General features: G+C 52.3%; 1 protein-coding gene across 1 annotated transcript; it reads right to left on the bottom strand.

The window, feature by feature from the left end:
• Positions 1–10878: 10878 nt before the first annotated feature.
• On the bottom strand, positions 10879–21026 carry LACTBL1 (lactamase beta like 1; the record flags this gene model as incomplete). The annotated part of the gene is made up of 7 exons (XM_079777871.1): positions 10879–11857; positions 13409–13514; positions 14697–14935; positions 15929–16086; positions 18583–18692; positions 19955–20090; positions 20907–21026. The coding sequence occupies 7 exons, from the start codon at positions 21024–21026 to the stop codon at positions 10879–10881; spliced, it is 1848 nt and encodes a 615-aa protein (XP_079633997.1).
• Positions 21027–22239: the final 1213 nt, after the last annotated feature.

The raw sequence follows: 22239 nt of genomic DNA, 5'->3' as shown, positions 1-22239 counted from the left end.
ACGTCCATTATCACGTGCACAGCCGGCCGCCCGGCCCACTGGGCGCCCACTCCCGACAGCCCCCACGTGGAGGACTGGTGCTGCCGCAACTACCATCAGCTACAACTGCCACTGAGGACGGTTGTGCCTGCGTCTGGGTTTGTTTACAGCGGTTCGTGGACTGGGGGGGGGGGATATTTTGGTCAGGGGTGAATTTGGTTTAGGGGTTTGTTTGTTGGTTGGTTGTTGTTTTTTTTTAATGACAATGAAGTGACACTTTGACATTTCCTACCTTTTGAGGACTTGATCCTTCTCTAGGAAGAAGGTGCTTTCAGCTTAATGACTTAGGCAATACACCAAGGGCGAGATTTTATATGCACACATGTGGATTTTTATATGGTTTTCACTGACACCCTTCCCTCCTCCGCCTGAACAGAGTTCCCACCTGCCGCCAGGCCTCACCAAAGCCAACTGCCACGGGGCTCTCTGGGCCGTTCACAGACTGAGTGAGATTTGGGCAGAGCTGGGGGGGGGGGCCAAGGTGAAGGAGCATCCCCTCCCCCGGGACTGTTTTTGAAAGCAACCGATTGAGCAGGAAGTAGGCTCCGAGGCTGCAGCGCCAGAATTCTCTGCCCACTTGTCCACTCTCCTTCTGCCCCAATATAATCCGTGCTTTCCAGGCAAACAGGCCCCTTGGCGGTTCCTGAGTTGCCCTCCCATGGCCAGATCCCAGTGTCGCCTCTGGGAGCCTAAACCACGCTGCATCAGGCCCGGACCCGGATCATTCACTGTGATATCCCAGCTTCCAGAGCATCGCCCTCAGAGACGTGTGCAGGCATGCTCCTTCCCTCCCTGGGAGGAAGCGTCTTGCTCTCCTACCCCCTTCCCTCCTCCAGACCTTGGCCCAGATCTGAAGGGTCTTGGCCATGGGAAAACCCATCAGCCAAGGGGTCTGGCCAGTCTCCCTCCTGTGAGCAAATGCAGGCACCTGAGCGGACCAACCGGTTAGTGAATTGAATGGAAATAAACACTTTAGTTACAAAAAGACCTCTGTTCTCTGTAAGTTCCGAGCGAGAGACCCTGGCACCCTTGGAACTTGTCTAGTGACTCGTGATGCTCTTCCTCGCTCAGGGTTAGAGAAGGCCCAGGGCTGAGAAAACACAGGGAGGACGCCGAAGTCCCTGTGGCCTTTCTGGCTCAGGCTTGTCAAAAGCACAGGCGATGGAGGAAGTGACTTGGAAGTAGCGCTTGCTGCCTCTGCAGGGTGCGTCGGGAGCGGGGAGTTGGCGGTGCACTCAGCTCACCCGGGCCAGGAGGAGCGGGTCTAGGTATTAGGTGAGCTGTGAAGTGGGACTGCGAGGGTCCCGGGGTCCTCATGGACCCCCAGTCAAAGCCACAGGAATGATCACCTTATCTGTGCGCAAATGGGCTTCCACTCACAAAAACTCAGAATTCTTTGTGGAGGAGGAGGCAGGGAATCTAAAGCGGGGAGGCCAGGGAGGCCTCATCTCAGGACCTTTCCCTTCGTCCATGGGAGACTGACCAGTGGGCAAGTTCCAGGTCACAGGTGGCCAGCTAAAGGCCTCTCAGTGGTCCGACAGAGCATCCAGCATGGACCAGCCTGTCGTCTGTCACTCACCTGTTCTCCAGAGCCTGAGATGCAAAGGGAAGGAAGGGATTAGAGGGGAGCATGCCCACTCCCCCCCCCCCGGAGGGGGGAACAGCAGAGTAAGCCACAGGGAAGGTCTTGGCTGGTTTCCCTAGAACTGGCCAGTCTTGGCCCAGTCGGCCACCCCTGTGCCCCAAAGATGCCCAGCACGGGTGGCAGCTGTCCCAGCACACAAGGTCACCTTCTGGAGAGAGCTGCCCTGATGCTCTTCAGATTAACTCTGTCTCCCCAGCCCACCCCCCCACTCCCACTGCTCTGGGGCCACCACAGGGGCTGGCACTCGGTGCTTCCTGTCAGATGGCTTCCTGCGTTAAGCCGATAGGCTGCTGTCTGCTCGCCAGCGTGTCTGCCCATCCACCCTCCAGGGCCCTGCGTCCTCAGTGGTCCTGGGCCACCTCGTGCCTGCTTCTCCAGAGTAAGGGTGCTCCCCGGACCCTCGGTGTCTCCATTTCAGGATGACAGACAGCTGTCGCTGTGACCATCCAGGGTGCCTGCCTCTTGCTGCCGGAGCAGCTCCCCCACCCCCTCTTGCTCCTCAGCAGGAAGGGGCCGGCCGAGCTGCTGGCCCGGGCACACGGCTCTGAGCCGCCTGCCCGCTGCCTGGTTACTAATCCTCTCCTGGCTCCATCGCCCCAAGTGCCAGCCCCACCTGCCCAGCAGTGTGAGAGGAGTTTCCGGCCGCTCTGCGCGCAGTTGGTACTTGAGGGGAGAAAAGCTGCCTTGTGAACACGGGCCAGGGCACCGTGGAAATGGGACCAGCTGCTCCGAGAGGGTGACAAGCCGATCTTCACAGGCCAGACTGGGTACTAGCGGTGCCATCGCCTCCGCTCCTGCTGCTTCAGAAGCCCCCAGAATGAGCTGTTGTTGATCATCAGCAGGCTTCTTCTCGGGGGAGGATATCTATCAACCGGAAGACGTGGGCGGACCCATCAGCATAGATGACGGAAGTGCAGCAGACCCTTAAGGGACTCCGGGCAGTGGTTGTTTACTAACCAGTGGTGCCTCCTGCCCATATGGCATCAGCTGGGCTTTCCCCATCTTTTCTAGTTGGTCCCCACACTGCCTCCGCTCAGGGAGCTCTCTGCCACCCCCTTGTGTGCAGTCACTAGCCTTGCACCCCTCTGCAATCAGGGGCTCATCTCCAGAAGGCTGGGAGCTCCGGGGCCCTGGCCCTGGCCCTGGCCCTGCCTAGCTCTTCCTCACGCCTGGCTGAGGCACAGGAAGGACCCAGGCCTCTGGTCCCCGCCTCCCCCCAGTGCTGAGCCCTTGGCCACTCCTGGCTCTCTCCTGGGCCCCTGTACTTCCAAGACTGGTACCCAAGGATGGAAGAGTCTTGCCAAGGGAAAGTAGTGCAAATGCATTCAAAGGACAGGAGGCCGCAGGTTGCTAGGGAAAATGCGTCCTGGCAGCCTTGCTCTTGTCACTTAAGATGTGGATCTGGGCAAGTCACTTCCCGTCACTGAGCCGCAGTCTCCACATGTAAAATGAGAGGATTGGACTGGGTGAGTCGGGTGAGGAGGAGGCACTAGTTTCTCCCCTAGGTAGGGGGGAAACTGAGGCTCAGAGAGGGGAAGTAGCTTGCTCAGCATTACCCAACCAGGAATGGGCAGAGCAAGGCTGTGTTTATCTGCTTCCATTGCCCACTCCACACACTCCATCAGAGGACATCAAGTACTTGGTGTCTGATGCTGGCTGGTAAGAGAAGGGAAAGCTCAAATGGGCTGGGGTTGTCAGGGAGGGCTTCATGGAGGAGGCTGTCTTGAACATGACAGAGGTTGAGAGAGAGATCATCCCAGGTGGGCGGTGGAGTGTAACCAACAATTCACAGGCCGGAAAGCTCCAACAATGAGGAGTTGTGTCTGCCTGGGCCAGAGGGAGTGCTGGGAAGTGGGGGTTGATGTATTCGGAGGGTGAGGCAGTTTGCACATGGTACCCAGTCCAGCCACAGCAGGTTCTTGAGCAGAAGAGTAGCAGAGTGAGCCTCGGGTTCCAGGAGGAGTCAGGTCAGCCATCAGGTGGGGGCAGGGTGCCCCACAGTTTCCCCCTCCCCGGGAAGAAGAGCCCCCTGGAGAAGCCCTCACTTATTCCAGGAGAATCCAGGCCCTGCTGTTTTCATTAGCCATCCTCACTGACGCATTTAATCCACAGAGTCACTCCAGCTGCTGGGAGCAGCAGGGTTGGATTCTTAATTCAGCTTCGTTTGAGGATACATGCCCCATTTCCTCCAGGCCTCTGTGAGCGCTCCCAGGCCCTGACCAGAGCTGAGTACTTGTGGGTGGCAGTGACGGCCTTGGCAGGCAGGAAGGCGGGCATGGCAGAGCCCTGAGGGGACAGAGCGGAGCACTGGTGTGCGCTGGAGGTGGCATGGCGGCATACCAACTGCTTAGGATGCCCATCTCTGCCCTGGTGGCCCTGGCCCCGGTGGGATCACCCAGGAAGGGGCTGGGGTCCTGCCCTTTACAACAGTGTGTTATGCTGGGGAAACCCAGAGGGAAGTTGGGGAGCCACTCTGTGCATGCACACACCACCTGCCGGCCTTGACCCAGCTTCCCAGGAAATAGGTCTTGCCATAAGACATCTTGGAGAACGGCCTCGAAGCTGCCAGTGTCCCTTCAGGGAAACCAAGGTCAGAGTGTTGGTCCCAGAGAGTGACTTGGCCTTTGTTCTGACACAGGCAAGCTCAGGGACACCCCACTGGAGGCGGGTCACAGGAGGTTGAGGCCACAGGGATTGCATTAATCACCGAACACTTACCACACATCAGGGACCTTATGGGCGTTACCATCCCCACTCTCCCGGTGAGGAAACAGATGCCCACAGGTGCTGCCCGAGGATTCCCTCCAGGCCCTCTGCCTTCGGGGCTCCTCTTTCCCACCTCCCAGGATTTCTCCAAACGTTTGCCATCGCCCACCTGTATCAGAATCACCCGGGGTCTTGTTCAGCTTGCAGACCCACAGGCTCCTCCCCAACCCCCCGAGTCAGAATCCCCCAGGTCAGGCCCAGGGGCCTCTGTTTCTAACAAGCTCTCCTGGGAGACTCCTCCAGACTAAAATCCTCTCTTCCCTTTCCCCTCGACGCCCTGTGCCCTGATGTCTGCGGAGAGAGGGACTGGTGTAGACAGGGATTAGGACAAAGCAGGACATCGTCAGATAAGATGCCCCAACTCAGACATGGATTAGGACCCATGACGTGGGGGTAGGACTGACCCTCAGGAATGTGTTCAGACTGTGCTAAGCTTTCAGGGAAATTAGACAGACCTCCCTCTCCCCCCGAGACCCTGAGTCTGTCTGAGTTTAGCTTCCCAGCGTGGAGGCTGCCTCAGGAAAGCTGATATAGCAAGATAAAGCAAGAACTTAATACTGCAGAGGGGCCCGGCAGCTCCCCCAGGGCCACCCTGTGGGCACCCCACGAACCCCAAGGCTACAGTCCAGAGCTGTTCACTCAACACCTGGCCAGGTGGGCCAGGCAAAGGCAGAATGGGGCTGCCAGCTGGACCCGGAGCTTCATGCGCCCCTCTTCCCACCACCACCAACCCCCTGCTTCCCAGACTAAGACACACGGCTTTCCCTGGAGGAGGGTGAGGGAGAGAAGGTCCTTGTCTCTACTCAGGTCTAACAGCCATGTTGGAGGAGGGGAAAGGGAGAGGGGAGGGAGGAGGTCAGAGCCAGGACCACATACACTCTGGGTTCCTGCAGAGAGTGCAGTTCTAACATTCCATGGGTCAAAGATTCCAAGATGGCAAAAGCCCCCGATTCTAAGATCCCAGTGGGAGGATTCCATGTTTTTAACATTCCATCACCATATGGTTCTATGCTGCTAATTCTTGAGACTTCAAGTCCCATTTGTTCATCTCTGGTCCCCAAACCTGAGGACCGTGGCAGGGACAAAGCACAAAGAAAGAGCAAGAATGAGAAGAGAGAGAGAGATGGTGAGGGAGGGTGGGGGCAGGTCAAAACAAATACAACAGCTCCCCCTTTGAGTCTGAATCTGAGGTGCGCCTTGACAGGGGCCAAGACCCTTCCTGTGAGGCTGGGTTTCTCTCCCTGGGAGAGGAGCAGACCTGCCCACATCTGGCTGCCCCAGCTGAGCAAGGCCCCATGCAGACCGCCGTGCCCACTGGCTGGTGGGCTGGACAGCTCAGCTCAGGGGCCAAGTGGGGGCCCCACTAGTTAGGTTTGGGGAGGGACTCATCTGGGGTGGAACTCCCACCCCTCCCCCAAAGAGGAGGCTGCAGGGCCAGGGATTTGCTGAAGCGTCTTCCCCAGGTACACCACCTTCCTGTGCAGAGCCAGTTTGTTTGTTGGTTTGTTTGTTGTTTGTTTTTTAGCGCTGGGAAACCCCAGGGTCGTGCTGCAAACCCCAGAGCCACTCGGGTTACAGCGTCATGGCCATACAGTCCCTGCCCCGTTCCAAGGACCCTGTGACCCTTTCTAGTGGAGGCTATTGCCTATGGCAGTGGTCGGCAAACTCATTAGTCAGCAGAGCCAAATATCAGCAGTACAACGATTGAAATTTCTTTGGAGAGCCAAATTTTTTAAACTTAAACTTCTTCTAATGCCACTTCTTCAGAATAGACTCGCCCAGGCCGTGGTATTTTGTGGAAGAGCCACGCTCAAGGGGCCAAAGAGCCGCATGTGGCTCTCAAGCCGCAGTTTGCCAACCACTGGCCTATGGGATCTGGGAGGCCAGACCGTGGAGGTGCCTCTGGACTGCTCGTAGCTCAGTAATCAGTCTGTCTGCTTTCCCTTCCATGGACAGGGGCTCTGGTGGGCAGGGGTCACGAGGTGGCGCCACTGAGGCAGGCCCAGGGTAGGCCTGGCAGGAACCTCACTCACAGCCAGCCTCTTTGGAGTACAGAGAAGAGCAATTACTGGTTGGTCAGGCTCAGCCCCAAATCCTAATCACAGCTGCTATTTCTTGAGTGCCAACAATGTGCCAGAGGCCATGCTTACCTTTTTATACACCGTGTCTCGCTTAATCCTCACACAGCTCCGCGAGGCAGGTACGATTATTCCTGCTCCACAGACCAGGGAACTCAGAGACCCGCATGGGGCTTTCCCAGGTCACAAAGTCGACCAGTGGTCTCTGACCCCAGCATCTGCCTCCCAATCACTATGCTATGCTGCTACCAGTGATCCCCACTCAGCCCCACTCCACCGTCAGGCCCTTGCCAGTCAAATCCCAGATCTCCGGGGGGCACTCTGTTTGGGGGCACTTGGACATCCTAACCTCCCAGAGCCACTGTCTGAGCCGCTGTCCTGGACTCCCCACGCCCTACCCCCCCACCCCCGCCCCTACCGCCCCAGGTGTTAGTTCCAGCCTGGGCCTTCAGGCCAGAACTCTCAACTGGGGCGGTCTGGCAGGGTTTCAGAGAACCCTGTTTCTTCTGGTCATAAACATGATTCTCCTGATAATGTTGGGGGGTCGGGAAGTGATGCGGTCGGGGGTTCTGATGGCCGTGGGTCAGACCTGGACCCCCACTGCTGTGACCAAGGAAACCTCACCAGCTGTGTCCATGCGCCCCTGACCCTGTTGCTCCAATGCCTTTGTAGGAGTATTTTTAGCCGAACCTTTTTTTTTTTTTCCAAAATAAATGTGAATTGTAAAAACTATCACTTGGACTCACGAGGCTTCTTTCGTTCGTTTGTTTTGGTTGGTATTTTTGCTGAGGTTCCCCAGGGAACAAATGGGGCTCCTAGAGGTCCTCAGCAGGGTTGTGAAGCATGACTAGGAGTTTTCCAGGACTAAGGACGAAGCCAGGGCTAGGGGGCTGAGGTTGGGGTTGGGGTTGGGGTTGGAGTTGGGGTTGGGTTAGGGCTGGGGTGGGGTGGGGATTTGGCCTTGGCTGGGAGGAGCATTGAATTGGAGCAGTAACTCCCAAGTGTTCTAAGAACACATATTCATGTTTAAGAGTTTGAGCTCGGCTGTCAGAGGTCCTAGGGTTTGAATACCAACCTGTCATTTAACCCTGTTGGCTCAGTTTCTGTGGAGATGTCACATAATTGCTGCAAGCCTCATTTTCATGTCTGTAAAATGGGGCAATACCATCTAAGTCCTACCTAGAGCACAGGCGAGGATTAAATGGCATGAAGCATGGCAAGTGCTTGGCATGCACAACATAAACTCTCCGGATTTTGCTGGGAAAGAGCAGGGCCCATATCTGCCATACACTCAGCTGTGTTCTCCATAAGTAGGACAATGCCTGACCTACGATAGGATCTCAATAACTGTTTGTCCAATAAATGTCAGTTCAAGTTCTGCTAGAAGGAGAAGGAGAAGGAGAAGGAGAAGGAGAAGGAGAAGGAGAAGGAGAAGGAGAAGGAGAAGGAGAAGGAGAAGGAGAAGGAGAAGGAGAAGGAGAAGGAGAAGGAGAAGGAGAAGAAGGGGGCATTCGAGGACAGTTCATCGTAAAATACATCAGGCAAATTTTGGACTTGGGCAAGTTGATTAGGTTTCTTTACTTCAGGATAGCACAGAGCCTTAAACATGTCTAAAAATATGTATAGTCAATTGATCTTTGACAAAGAAGCAAAGGCAAAACAATGGAACAAAGATAGTCCTTTTTTTAATATATTTTATTGATTTTTTACAGAGAGGAAGAGAGAGGGATAGAGTTAGAAACATCGATGAGAGAGAGACATTGATCAGCTGCCTCCTGCACACCCCCTACTGGGGATGTGCCTGCAACCAAGGTACATGCCCTTGACCGGAATCGAACCTGGGACCCTTGAGTCCACAGGCCGACGCTCTATCCACTGAGCCAAACCGGTTTCAGCAAAGATAGTCTTTTTAACAAATAGTGCTGGAACAAACGAAAGTCACACGCAAAACAATAAACCTAGACACCCTTCACAAAGATTAACTCAAATTGCATACAGACCTAAATGTACAACATAAAAGTATAAAACACCGAGAAGATAACTTAGGAGAAAACCTAGATGACCTCGGATATGGTGATCACTTTTTAGATACAACACCAAAAACACAATCCGTGAAGGAAATAATTGATAAGCTAGACTTCATTAAAATTTAAAACTTCTACTCTGCAAAAGACAATGTCAAGAGAATGAGAAGAAAAGCCACAGACTGAGGGAAATATTTGCGAAAGACACATCTAATAAAGGACTGCTATCCAAAATATACCAAGAAGTCTTAACACTCAACAATCAGAAAACAAACAACCTAATTAAAAGATGGGCCAAAGACCTTAACAGATATCCCACCAAAGAAGATATACAGATCGAAAGTAAGCGTATGAAAAGTGCTTCCCCTCATAGGTTATCAGGGAAAAGGCCAAAATCGGGAACATTGACAACACCAAGTGCTGGAGAGGATGTGGAGCTACAGGAACTTCTCATTGGTTGCTGATGGAAACACAAACTGATACAGCACTCTGGAGGGACAGTTTGGCGTTTTCTAACAAAACTAAGCACACTCGTACAATACAACCCAGCAACTGTGCTCCTTGGTATTTACCCAAAGAAGTTAAAAACTCATGTCGACAAAAAACATGCACATGGATGTTTATAGCAGCTTTATTCATAATTGCTAAAACTTGGAAGCAACCAAGATGTCCTTTGAAGGTGAACAGATAAATAAACTATGATCCATCCAGACAATGGAATACTACTCAGTGCTAAAAAGAAATGAGCTATCCAGCCATAAAAGACGTGGAGGAAATGTACATGCATATTACTCAGTGAGAGAGGCCAATCGGAAAAGGCTACCTACTGTGTGATTCCAACTCCATGACATTCTGGAAAAGGCAAAACTATGGAAGCAGTGAAAAGATCAGAGGTTGCCAGAGTTAAGGAGGGAGGGAGGGACGAATAGGCAAAGCATAAAGGACTTTTAGGGCAGTGAAAATACTCCGTATGATACTATAATGGCAGACTCATGTCATTATACATTTGACCAAACCCACAGAGTGAACCCTAATGTAAACGGTGAACTTTGGGTGATAATGATATGTCGATGTAGCTTCATCAGTTGTAACAAATACACCATTCTAGTGGGAAATAGTGATAACGAGGGAGGTTATGCATGTGCGGGGACAGAACTTCGCAAACATTAGTATGGCTAAAATTTTGCAAAGATGTGAAGCAAGAGAACCGTCACATGTTGCTGCTGGAAACGTAAAATGGTACAAGAGCTTTGGAAAACTGCATGGCAAACACACCTTGATAGTTAACCAAGAGAAATGGAAGCATGTATTTACAGAGTTATACAGGAATGCTTTGTTTGTTTGTTTGTTTGTTTGTTAGGAATGCTGTTTTTATTAACAGCCACAATGGGAACAACCCAAACGTCCATCCACAGGTGAATGGATAAACAAATTGGGATATATCCCTTGAATGGACTACTACTACTCCGCAATCAAAAGGAACAAACTACTGATGCACACAAAGACACGCATGAACCTCCAAACATCATGCTGAGCAAAAGCAAACAGACACAAAGGACTACACTGTCTGATCCCATTCATATGAAATTCTGTAACAGGCAAAACTAATCTAGAGTGACAGAAAGATCAGTGGTTGCCTGGAGCTGGATACAGGGGAGAGGACTGACTGCAAAGAGTAGGAAGGACGTTTGGAGGGCAATGGGAATGTTCTATATCTTTTTTTTAAATATATTTTTTTATTGATTTTTTTTTTTTTTTTTTACAGAGGAAAGGAGTGGAAGGGAGAGGGATAGAGATAGAAACATCAATCAGCTGCCCCCTGCACACTCCCCACTGGGTATGTGCCTGCAACCAAGGTACATGCCCTTGTCTGGAATCGAACCCGGGACCCTTGAGTCCGCAGGCTGACGCTCTATCCACTGAGCCAAACCGGTTAGGGCGGAATGTTCTATATCTTGATGGTGGTGGTGGGTATACATACTTGTAAAAATCACCAAACTATATATATACCCTGATAATGTGTGCATTTCATTTTATGTAAATTGTAACGCAGGTTGATTTTTTTTAAGACAAAACACAAGCCCATATTTTGTCATAGATTCAACAGACACAAAAGTAACGTACTTTGTCAGCGTGCAGTTAAAAGTATGTAAATGCTTTATTCTAAGTTTCTGTACTTGGCTCTTCCTCTCCCGTCGATAAGGAATAGTTCGGAACCCGGCTGTGGTCCGGGGACCACACTCCGAGCAGCGGGGCGCTAACCCCGCTTTGTCAGCTCCCTGGGCTCCGCTGGAGGGCGAGGCGGGGAGGCTCCGGCCTCGGGTCACTAGGCCTTGAGGACGGGCTTGCGCGGCAGCCGCAGCACCCGGTACGTGTTCAGACCGGGGACGTCGAAGCCCGGGGACAGCCCGTGGCGGTCCAGGGGGTAGAAGTGGACGAGCTGCCCGTGCTGGGCCTCGAGCGAGAGCCAGGCGTCGCCGAGCGGCAGCGCGCACGGGAACTCGCGGGCCACGTGCAGCTGGAAGACGCGGCCGCGCAGGTGGCGCAGCGCCAGCGTCCGGAACGCGGGGGGCACCAGCGCCTCCGCGCGGGGCCCGAACTGGCGCAGGCGCAGCTCGCCCGCCGGCCCGGCGCGCACCTCGTAGAAGGTCCGGTTGGCGAAGGTGAAGTAGCCGGCGAACGGGCGCGCGCTGGGGGGCGGGGCGGGGCTGCGCTCGGCCTCCCGCAGGGCGCGCTCCAGGGCCGGCAGGAGCACGTCGTAGGCCCGCGCCGCCAGGTCGGGCCCGGGGGGCCGCGGCCCGGCCAGCAGCAGCACGAGGCCCAGCTGCAGCGGCGGCACCAGGGAGAAGGTGGCCGCGTAGCCGTCCAAGTCGCCGTCCTTGCGCGCCACGCGGTAGCCCCGCTGCGCGTGGAACTCCCAAGGGGTGCCGGTCTCGTTGGCGAAGTAGGCGCCGGGGCAGGCCAGCAGCGGCGCCAGCAGCGTCTTGGCCGCGTCGGGCCGCAGGAGCCGCCGGGGCCCGCCGCCCAGGAGCGCCATGGCCAGCTTGGCCAGGTCGGCGGCGGTGGAGTACATCTGGCCCGACGGGCGGTACCAGCCCAGGTCGTAGAGCGGGGCCGGCCGGCCGCTGCCGTAGAAGCCAGCCGCCAAGCGGGCGCGCACCGGAGGGGTGAGGTCGAAGCCCGTGTCTGCCATCCCCAGCGGCTCCAGCACGTTCTCGGAGATCCAGCGCTGGTAGTCACCCTGAGCCGTGTGGGCTGCCAGGACGTGCGCCAGAAGCGAGAAGGCCAGGGTGCTGTAGTGGCACCTGGAACGGGAGGTGTGGAAACCGGGGTGCAGCCCAGGATGAACATTTCCAGGCCTTAAGTAGCAGCCCCTTCCGACCTGCGCAGACTGTCTGAAATGCCACCCGAGTTTCATAGGACTGGATCGGTCAGGGAAGGAACCTGCTTCACTGCATCCCAGATGGTCAGACCCATCAGAGACTACAGATCACTAATTCTACATCTGGGAAGAGGAAGGACGGCCCAGAGAGGGGCAGGGACTTGTCCAGGGTCACACAGCAGGTAGGAGGAGAGCTGGGCTGGGCAAGTGGTAAAGCAAATCTTATTGGTCCTTTACATTTTAGTATGATTTACTTTAGCAAACAGAAAACTAGAGCCTTAGACTGTTGGGGGGAGGTGGAATTATAGCGATCATGTGGTTCAAGGATAAGAAACGGGTCAGGATTTCCCTTCCCTTCTCCCAACTATGGCAGACACCAGCAGTTGGTGAGAGGTCTCTCTTCTTTCCCTTTTTGCAATTTCAAAAAGGCACAGACAGATGAAAATCCACAAATCCTTTTAGACATTCCTGAACTCTAGCCCAACCTCCCTTAATTTTTTGTTTTTTATTGATTTTAGAGAGAAGAAGGGGGAGAGTGAGAAAAAGAGAAACATCAATGTGAGAAACATCGATCCGTTGCCTTCCATATGCATCCTGACCGGGACTGAACAACCTGGGTGTGTGCCCTGACCGGGGATCGAACCTGCCACCTTTTGGTGTACAGGACAACACTCCAACGGAGCTAACGGGCTGGGGCCTGACTTCCCTCTTCTACAGATGAGGAAGGTGAGGTTCCAAGGGGCTAAGTGACTCCTCCACGGCCTCAGGGCAAGTTAGTGGCACAGCTGAAAGGAGGACTCCAGCACTCCGATGCCTGAGCATCACCTGGGTCCTTTCTTCCTCGGGGAAGTGGGGCCTGAGGTTCAGCAATTGGAGAGACAGACAGGGCATCTTTTTCCAAAAAAGGCCAACAGGCCTGGAAGGGTGCCTCTGAGGCGGGGAGTGCCAGCTGTCCTCTGTCCAGCCCCTCGCTCCCTGAGCTGGGCTTCTCTGTTCGGTGGCCACCCCAGCTATCCACTCCCATCAGCATCCCATTTATTTCCATGATGGCACTTGACAAAATCTCTATTTATCTTGTTTATCTGTTCACTGATAAGAATGCTCACTGTTGACTCACAAGAATGCAAACTCCATGAGGAAGAACCTGGTTTCTAGTAAATTTGTTTGCTTCTGTATGTCAGTTTAGCACATTCCGGGCACAGAGTAGGTGCTCAATCAATGTTGAGTTGATGAGTGGAAAGAACTCAAGGTTCAAACAGCACCTGCCTTGCTGTAACACCCCTCTCTGGGCCTCAGTCTTTCCAGCTGTGGAATAGGGGTTGTATTCAGTGACCCCGAGGTCTCTTCAGGTTCTGACCACCCAGAACGAGAGGATGCAGTCTCTCTCCGGGGTCAGGGCAAGGGGGGGCGGGGATGGGGGGAGAATCCTGAGGAGGTTCCTAACTTTGGCAGAGCATCAAGGCACACTCCTCACCTGGTTCCCGGGTCCGCTACCAGCACATCATCCTTGAGCAGGCTCAGGGCCTCCTGGGTGCTGCCCCTCCACAGCAGCGAAGTGGATCGCAGCCTTCGGGGCAGCCCTGGGGAGGAGCAATGGTCAGACCTGCTGGGCTAGCTGAGGGTGGATGGGGGGTCCTTGGGTGCACTGCCCCCCTCCCCACCTTCCATGGGTTGAAAGATAACAAACAACAAAATCACCTGAAAAACAAAAATAGTCCAGCATGGACTCTCATCCTGCCTGTGTTTTAGTGGGAAAGCCACTTAACCTCTCAAGCCCCAGTCCCCTCACCTGCAATGTGAGGGACATAATTCCTCTATCATAGGGATGATGTGAGGATTCAATAAAATAAAATGCTTAGCATAGTGTCTGGTCATAGCAACTGCTCAAAAAATAATTATCATCAACTATAGATAGCAGTTTGATTCCATAAAATCCTTGAGGTCAGTGGCCAAACAGCTTTGGACTTTTCTTTTCTTTTTAAATATATTTTATTGATTTTTTACAGAGAGGAAGGGAGAGGGATAGAGAGTTAGAAACATCGGTGAGAGAGAAACATCGATCAGCCACCTCCTGCACACCCCCTACTAGGGATGTGCCTGCAACCAAGGTACATGCCCTTGACTGGAGTCGAACCTGGGACCCTTCAGTCCTCAGGCCGACGCTCTATCCATTGAGCCAAACCGGTTAGGGCAGCTTTGGACTTTTCTAACCATTTGGACTTTTCTGTTTATTAGCTGTGACAACTATTGGAAGAACCACAGGGTTTGGGTTCTCTCCATCCATCCATTCAATAATGGATTTCCAGCTTCTGTTTTGTGCCAACAACTGTTCTGGGTCCTGGGGAATCGGTAATGAACAAAGTCCCTGCCTATGTGGAGTTAGTGGAGGGGCCAGACAACAAGCAAATACATATTCATGCTACAGAGAAAGTAATTGGGTCAGATGAAGGCCTTGCAGCAGTGATCCTTGAGCAGGTGAGACCTGGAGAAGGTGAGAGAGAGAGAGAGCCATTCTTTTCTGTAAGAATGTTTCGGGCAGAGGGAACAGCAAGTGCAAAGGCCCTGAGGCAGGAAGGTCTTAGGATGTTTGAGGAATAGCATGGCACAGCCAGTGTGGCTGGAGAGGAGTGAGAATGGGGAGACTTTGGCCAGTTCAGGAAACAGCAGAGAGTGGGCTCAGCCCGACGGGATGAGAATCCGCTCCTCCGTTCCCCCCACCTGAATTATTTGGGGCTAAGCAAGGTAAGTGCAAAACCATTCACCTGAGAGCTGGCTGGCCATCCTTCGGAGGGTGACGGGCGAAGGCCTTGGGGCTGGGCCCACCTCCTCCAGCCCATCCATCAGGCTCTGTTGTTTGGGGGCTGCTGCCATGCCCAGCGGGTTGTTAATAGTGAAGGAGCTGGCATAGCGCTCCAGAGGGTCATCCAGAGAGGCTACGATACCCTCCTCCCACAGGCGGTACAGCATGAGGACTGGAAAGATCTTGGAGACACTGGAGATCCTAGACAATGTTGGGGACACAAGGGTGCGGAGAGCATACTCCTGGCCCCACAACCCATCTCTACCCTGCACCCCGGCTTCCAACTTTCTAGTATTCTAGGAAAGCACTGAATCCGCTTTATTGAATGTCTCAGATGAAAATCCACCAGCCTCTGTACAACTGGCTTTGGGATGCTTGAGAATATACCAGAGGCAGTAGGGCTGGGCCGGATGGACAGTCCTGAGCATCTGCCCAATGGCAGGCCTTCCCCCAGGCCCTTCCCACTGTGGACAGACCTGGTTGGGTCCTACCTCTGCCTCTCACTGGCTAAGTGGTCTTGGGCAAGTACTAGACTTTCTGAGATTCGGCTTCCTTGTCCGTTTCACAGGTTGTAGAGAGGATTGAACAAGAACATGCTCGTAAAGTGTTTGGCAAGATACCTGGGGGTAGTAAGTGCTCAGTAAGTGACAAAGTATAATTGTTGTCCCCATACTTGGCCCGTAGCAGGTGCAATGTGAATGGAACTCCTACAGTCCTCACAGTATCTCTGGGAGCAGATGTGTTCACTTTGCATTGTAAGCTTTAAGGATCCTGCAGGCAGCGCCTAGGAGGGGATGTGTGCAGCAGGATGTCCCAGGAACTTCCATCTGAGCTACTGCTGCTGATTGACAGGGACCGGGGCCAAGAGCCCAGGACCTGGTTATGGTTCCATTGTGGCACATGGACGTGAGGGAGGGAGGGAGGGGACACAAGGGAACCTCTTGGTGTTAGGGAGGTTTGGGGCTAAGGGCTCTCCAGAAGCGATTCCTTCCTGACCTGTTACCTCTATGGTGTGATGTTGGGCACTCACTGGTCCTCTCTGGACCTCAGTCTCTTCATCTATAAAACTGTCAAGACTTAATAAGGGGCTTGGAAACCCCAGTCATGATTCTCTTGAGTTCCCCTACCTCCTAGGTCCTCCCTGTTCTCCCACCCCTCATCCCTCCACAGGACCCTGCAGGTCACCCGGCTGACCGGTACATGGTGTACTCATTGGGGGGGCCAGAAGCTGGGTCGGAGCCATTCTTCTTCCCGAAGTTCCCAGTCCAGAGCACGGTGTCATTGTGGATGACAACTGCAGACATGGCCGCCAGCCCCGGGGCAGACAGTGCCTGGTGCAGGATCCTCTCCACCTTGCAGGAGAAGCGCGGGAGGCTCAGAACGTGGGTGCAGAGACACCCCCCCCCCCTTGTCATCGGCACACCCTGCCCATGCCCACACCACACGCTGCACACAGGTCGCCTTTCCTGGCTCCCCTTCCCTCTCCCCCTCCCCCGCCCCCGTTGCTGGAGGGGAGCCCAGTGAGCCTGCAGACTTTGGGCTCTCATACCATGGGCCCCCACTCTGGCTGCAATCAGAGCAGCTCCCCTAGAATCTGTTTTATATGTGGGGATTCCTCATGAGATTTTTGTTCAAAGAAACATTGCCTTGGCAAAACGTAAAGGGAGGGAGGGGACAAAACTATTGATCTAGTCAAACCCTTGTCTTATGCCCTAGAACAGTGATTTTTCAGCCCATGCGCCACAAGAATTTTAAAAATATGCAATATCTCCAAAAAATGAAATATGCAATATCTGATTAGTCAGGGACGCTGACCTCTTTTCCCTTAGATTATCAAATAAAAAAAAATGACAACAGCCAATACAACAATAGTCATGCGGTGTGAATGACTCAAAAGTTATACCTATTTTTTTTTTTTTTTTTTGGTCAGGCAAAAAATAAAAACAAACTTGTTTTCAGTATGCCACAGAATTTCAGTGATTAGTTTATGTGTGCCATGAGATAAAAAAGGTTGACACTCACTACCCTAGAAAACCTCCAGTTGGCCTAGTCTGACCCCCTAGTGCTGGAGAATTCACTATTTCTAGAAGGCCCCTAAGTTCTCTTTTGAACATTTATTGAAAATGCCTCATTCTTTGCACTGACGAAGTGTAATGATGATGACAACAGCTAACGTATACTGGACATTTAGAATGTGCCAGGCACAGTATAAAGTGATTTCCATACATGGTCTCATTTATTCCTCACAGTAAGTCCGTGCTAGTTTCTCCCCATTTTACAGATGAGAAAACTGAGTCTATGAGAGATGAAAGTGACTAATGGTTCCTGGAATCAGAGTCAGAATCCCATGCTAAGTCCAGCCCCTGCTCTTAATTAACCGCCTTGCTGAGTGATTTTGCAAATCCTGAGTTGAGCTCTGTCTACCTGTAGCTTCCCCCCCTGCCCTAGCTTTGCGTCTCTAAATCCGTTTCCTCCCCTATTGATAGTGATTCACAAGGTATTCTGATAAAGAGTTTAGCACATACTAAGTGCTCACTACACGGCAGCCATGGTGTTCATGGTTGCTTTTTCATTAATTACCATGACCCCCCACCCCGAGAGCCACATGGCACCCTTCTGTTCCCTCTCCTTCACAAAAGCCTTCCACGTGTTTGCCGACAGGGAGTGTGCCTCTCTGCACTGGCCTGCATCTTCTCTCCCGTGGAATCATCTGCCTCCTTCCCTTCAGCTGTTCCTCGGATGACAGTTTCAAATCCCGCCACCACGCTGCTGCTCTTACCTCTCTGATCGCGTTTCATTTGTCTGCATGCCTCCTGAGGTGAGTGACCCAAATGGGTGGGGTCTGACTGGCACAGACTAGAGCCAGCTGACAGCCCCCTCTACTGTTAGGCCATCCTCAGTGGTAACAGTTATATTGTGGGGGGTGTTTTGTTTTAATTATTTTGCAGTGGCCTCTGTGATACGGGCTCTCCAATCTCATCTTTCTCCCTCCACCTATGGCCCCACCAGACTGAATTGCCTCATAGTACTTTGTATGTGCTGTGTACTTACTCTGCTGACTCTGGGTCTTGGCACATGCTGTTCCCTCTACCTGGAGCACAACCTCCCTCCCCTCCCCCACCAAGCTCCTTTATTATTCACATGTCCATCAGCTGGGTTCTCCTACTGTTCACATCTGGACTTAGCATGGGATTCTAACTCTGATTCCAGGAATCATTAGTCACTTTCATCTCTCATAGACTCAGTTTTCTCATCTGTAAAATGGGGAGAAATTAGCACTGACTTATTGTGAGGATTAAATGAGACAATGTATGAAAATCACTTTATACTGTGCCTGGCACATTCTAAATGTCCAGTATACGTTAGCTGTTGTCATCATCATTACACTTTGTCAGTGCAAAGAATGAGGCATTTTCAATAAATGTTCAAAAGAGAACTTAGGGGCCTTCTAGAAATAGTGAATTCTCCAGCACTAGGGGGTCAGCCTAGGCCAACTGGAGGTTTTCTAGGGTAGTGAGTGTCAACCTTTTTTATCTCATGGCACACATAGACTAATCACTAAAATTCTAAGTCAGTTCCTTTGTACCCCCCGCCATAGTCCCCTAAACTTTCCCTGTCCTCACTCTTACCCTGTGTTATCAATGTTTATTATCTTGACTGTTCCTTCATTCCCAGACTGGTAGCTTCTTAGGAACAGGACAGTATCTTCTTTCTGCCATGTCCCTGGTGTCTAGCTCAGAGGCAGTGCTCAAAAATTACATGATGAATGAATGCCACGTCCAGTGCAGAGAGTGACCTTCCCCTTTATCACTCAGGCCTGGCACACACCCTCCTGGGTCATCACTGACCTTTTCCAGGGCCTCCTTCAACACGGGGAGAGGGTGTGCCAGGGGCACAGGCTCAGGGTGCTGGGGGCACATCCTCACGGGGGCAGAGGGCGCTTCTGGTCCCAAGGAACCTGCCGGGAATATCACACGGTGAGAAGGAAATAGCGATCAGGATAGGAGTCTAGCGGGCATCCTAGAAGAGATGGGGAGGTGGCAGCAAAGGCCAGAGCCATGCCTTGGGGCCAACCCTCCCAGCTGGCAACAGCCTCACCGGGAGTATCAGGGTGCAGAGACCAGCCCTGGGTGTCAAGGAGCAAAGAGCAGAGTGTGCCTGGCGGAGAGGGGACAGTTCCACGCACGCCACCTGCAGCTTGGCCTTCAAGATACCCATGAGGCCACAGTTCCCGGTGGCAGCCCTTCTCTCTTGCACGCCCACCTCCCTCCCTCCGTGTGATCAGCAGACTTAGGCAGGTTCCATCTCCTCGGGGCAGGCTGAGCCATGTGCTGTCTGTCTCTCTTTCCCGGTTCTGATTATGTGTTTGGGTGGGGAAGTGGACTTGGGGCTCCACTTCGGCGTCAGGCCTAAACCACAGGGAGAACTCAGTCTGTCACCAGAGCCACGCGCCCGGGCATGGGGGACTCATGTCTCGTCCTGCTTTGGTCTGGCTGTATGGCTTCCTTGGAACCTCGGGGAAGAGGGTGTGGGCCTTGGCAGGGCAGGACTCCGTCTGGGAGAGCATCCCAACGGCCCCCAGACCTCCCCTCGTCCCCTGAAGAGCCGTGAGGAGCGGTGAGGGTACGAGCTGCACCCTTTCCGAGTCCTTCCTGAGACTGCCCAGAACCGAGAGGAGACTGAAGGTTCACTCTGGCCATAAATTCTTTTAGCGCCTCCCAACTCGAGACCCTAATTTTGGCTTTGTGACTTGCTTTGGCCAAAAGAATGAGGTGGACTTGATCATGGATCCTGGGCCTTCCCAAAAATTAGGCCTTAATGCGCCTTTGCTCCCTGGGAATACTGCCCCCTCCTGGACAAGCCTGGGATAGCGGTCTTGAGAGGGAGAATCCACATGGAGGGAGAGATCCAGCTCTCCCACTGCATTGGAGAGAGAGCTCAGATTAGACCAGCAGCAGAACTGCCAGCCAGCCCACAGACCAATAGAAAGAATGAATCACTTTGTTTGAAGCCAGCAAGTTTGGGGTTGGCATTAGGATCCTCATTTTATACACAAAGGCATCAAGGCACGGAGAGGTCATATGTTTGGCCCCAAGATGCACAGTTAGAGGCCAGAGCTTCTGAGTCTAAATCTTACAGTGCCCTCGGATCAGGAGTGGCAGCTCAGAGCCCCCAAGGACCCACGGGGCGGGAGAAGCTCGAGGATGTCTCTGCTCTCACCAGTCTTCAGCTTGGGGAGGTAGTACTGCCACAGGAAGCAGCCGGTCATGAGCACCGAGAGCAGAAAGAAGAAGCTGCAGGAAGCTGGGAAAAGCCACTTCTGTTTTACTTCCAGCGGGCCGAGCCGCCAGCCAGCCTGGAATGGGGAAGACACAGGGCACAGCTCCCATGGGAGTCAGCCAGAGGGAGGAAAGAGAGGGACCCCCACCCTGGCCCCTTCTATACCTTAAGTTCACCCAGACATCATGGAAGTCCACAGGGAAGTTCCAATATATATACACATTTCACACCTGGGAAACCAAGGTCCTTCCCAGTATGACCCGTTCAACAGCTCCGCCATGCATGTACCCCTGCACCTCTGCGCCTTTGCATAGCCCAGTGATGGCGAACCTATGACACGCGGGTCAGCACTGACACGCGTAGCCATTTCTGATGACACGCGGCCGCATGCCGAGGATGAAACATTTGCTGCTCCTGAGGATGAAACATTTGCGACTAGAGTCTTGGAGTTAGTTTTTTCCTCAAAGTGACACACTACCCGAGTTATGCTCAGTTTTTTGGCAAAGTTTGACACACCAAGCTCAAAAGGTTGCCCATCACTGGCATAGCCTGTTCCTTCTGCTGGGCATGCTGTCGCTCTCCTGTATATTTAGTGGTACATCTCCTCCATGAAGCCTTCTGCAACTCCCTTCACCCAGGTCCCCTCCAAGGCACTTGGGACAAGCCTGTTCTGGTGCAAATCCAAGTCTCTCCCGAGTACAGTAGTTGTTTGACTACTACTAGCCGATTTACCTAATGGAGGTGGAATTCTCCCAAGATTCAATCTCCTCCCCTTTCCCCACATGAAGCACCCATTCTGATCTTCGTGTTTGTCATCATGCATGCTTTTATTCTTTGTGTTTATGCGTCCATCAAGAGCATGTAGTATTGTTTTACACGTTTTTAAACTTACACGAATATTATCCTCCTGTATTCTCCTCCTGCACTTGATGTTTTTCCACTTGGATACATATAGTTCTGGATTATTCATTTCAACTTCTGTCGAGTATGCTGCTACATGAATATACTTCATAGTGGAATAGAGCATGGAGATGGGCCAGGCTTCCTTAAAAACGTGACAATTTTTATACATTCGAGGTGGGAGCACTATGCGTAGGAGTGAAATTTCTGGGTGGTAATGTATGGCCATCTTCAGCTTAACCATATTCTCTCCTGCACTCTCAAAGTTGTTCAAGTTTACACTCCACCACCAGTGATTCTCATTGCTACCTTTAATTGGCATTTTCTCTATTAGTAGTAAGGTTGAACATCTTTTCATGTGTTTTCTATTTATATTTGGATTTGCTTTTATGTGAATGGATTGTTTTTATCCTTTGCCTATTTTTTTCTATTCCATTTTCTTCACTTAGAGCTCTTTATAAGTTCTAGATACTTATGCTTATAGCATGTCTTTTCATGTTATGTTTATGGTAACTTTTGTTGAGAGGCAGGTAGTGTAGGGGTGAATCTGTGGCCAGATTGCCTGATTTTGAATCTCAGTTTAACCACTTCCTGGCTGTGTGACCTTAAGGAAGTCCCTCAACCTCTCTGTGCTTCTGCTTCCTTACCTGTAAAATAGAAGTAATAATGGCCCTTGCCTCATAAATTTGTAAGGATTAAATGAGTTAATATATATAAAGTACATCTTGTCTGACACATTGTAAGACCTGTTAACTGTTATTCTTGAAGAGAGGGCTTTTGCAATGGTTTTGGTTGTTGCCAATCAAATTTATCAACACTGTCTTTTTTGTTTGCTGTGTGTGTGTGTGTGTGTGTGTGTGTGTGTGTGTGTGTGTGTTTGCTTAAGAAATCCTTTTCACAGAGGTCTTAAATATAGATTTCTATACTTTCACACAAAAACATGTTTGGTTTTAGTGTAAGGAAAGGATTTCATTTTATTTGTTTTTCCTATGAATAATCAGTCACCTCAGCACCAACCTTCCCCCCCACTGGCTTGTGTACTGTCTCTGAAACATACAAGTGTCTGCACATACTGGCACCTGTTTTCTAGCTGTTTCCTTTAGAGTCTCACTGAGTTTCTAGTCCATCCCTCCCTGTCAGTCCTCCCCTCTCCTCCATAACAAGGGCTGCTCCCTTACTGTGTGCCCGGTGCTGCCCAGGAAACAATCTGGCCAGAGAGGTTTTCTCTGATCTGACCCTGAGCAACTCCATGGACCCTTCCTGCCTCTCCTCCCCTTTGCACCTTGATGCTCCCACAGTTTGCATTGCTCCCCTCTGTGCCTTTG

This window comes from Cnephaeus nilssonii (genome assembly GCF_951640355.1).
Source record: "Cnephaeus nilssonii genome assembly, chromosome: 7".
Taxonomy (NCBI): domain Eukaryota; kingdom Metazoa; phylum Chordata; class Mammalia; order Chiroptera; family Vespertilionidae; genus Cnephaeus; species Cnephaeus nilssonii.
This window is presented reverse-complemented; position numbering and strand designations above follow the sequence as displayed.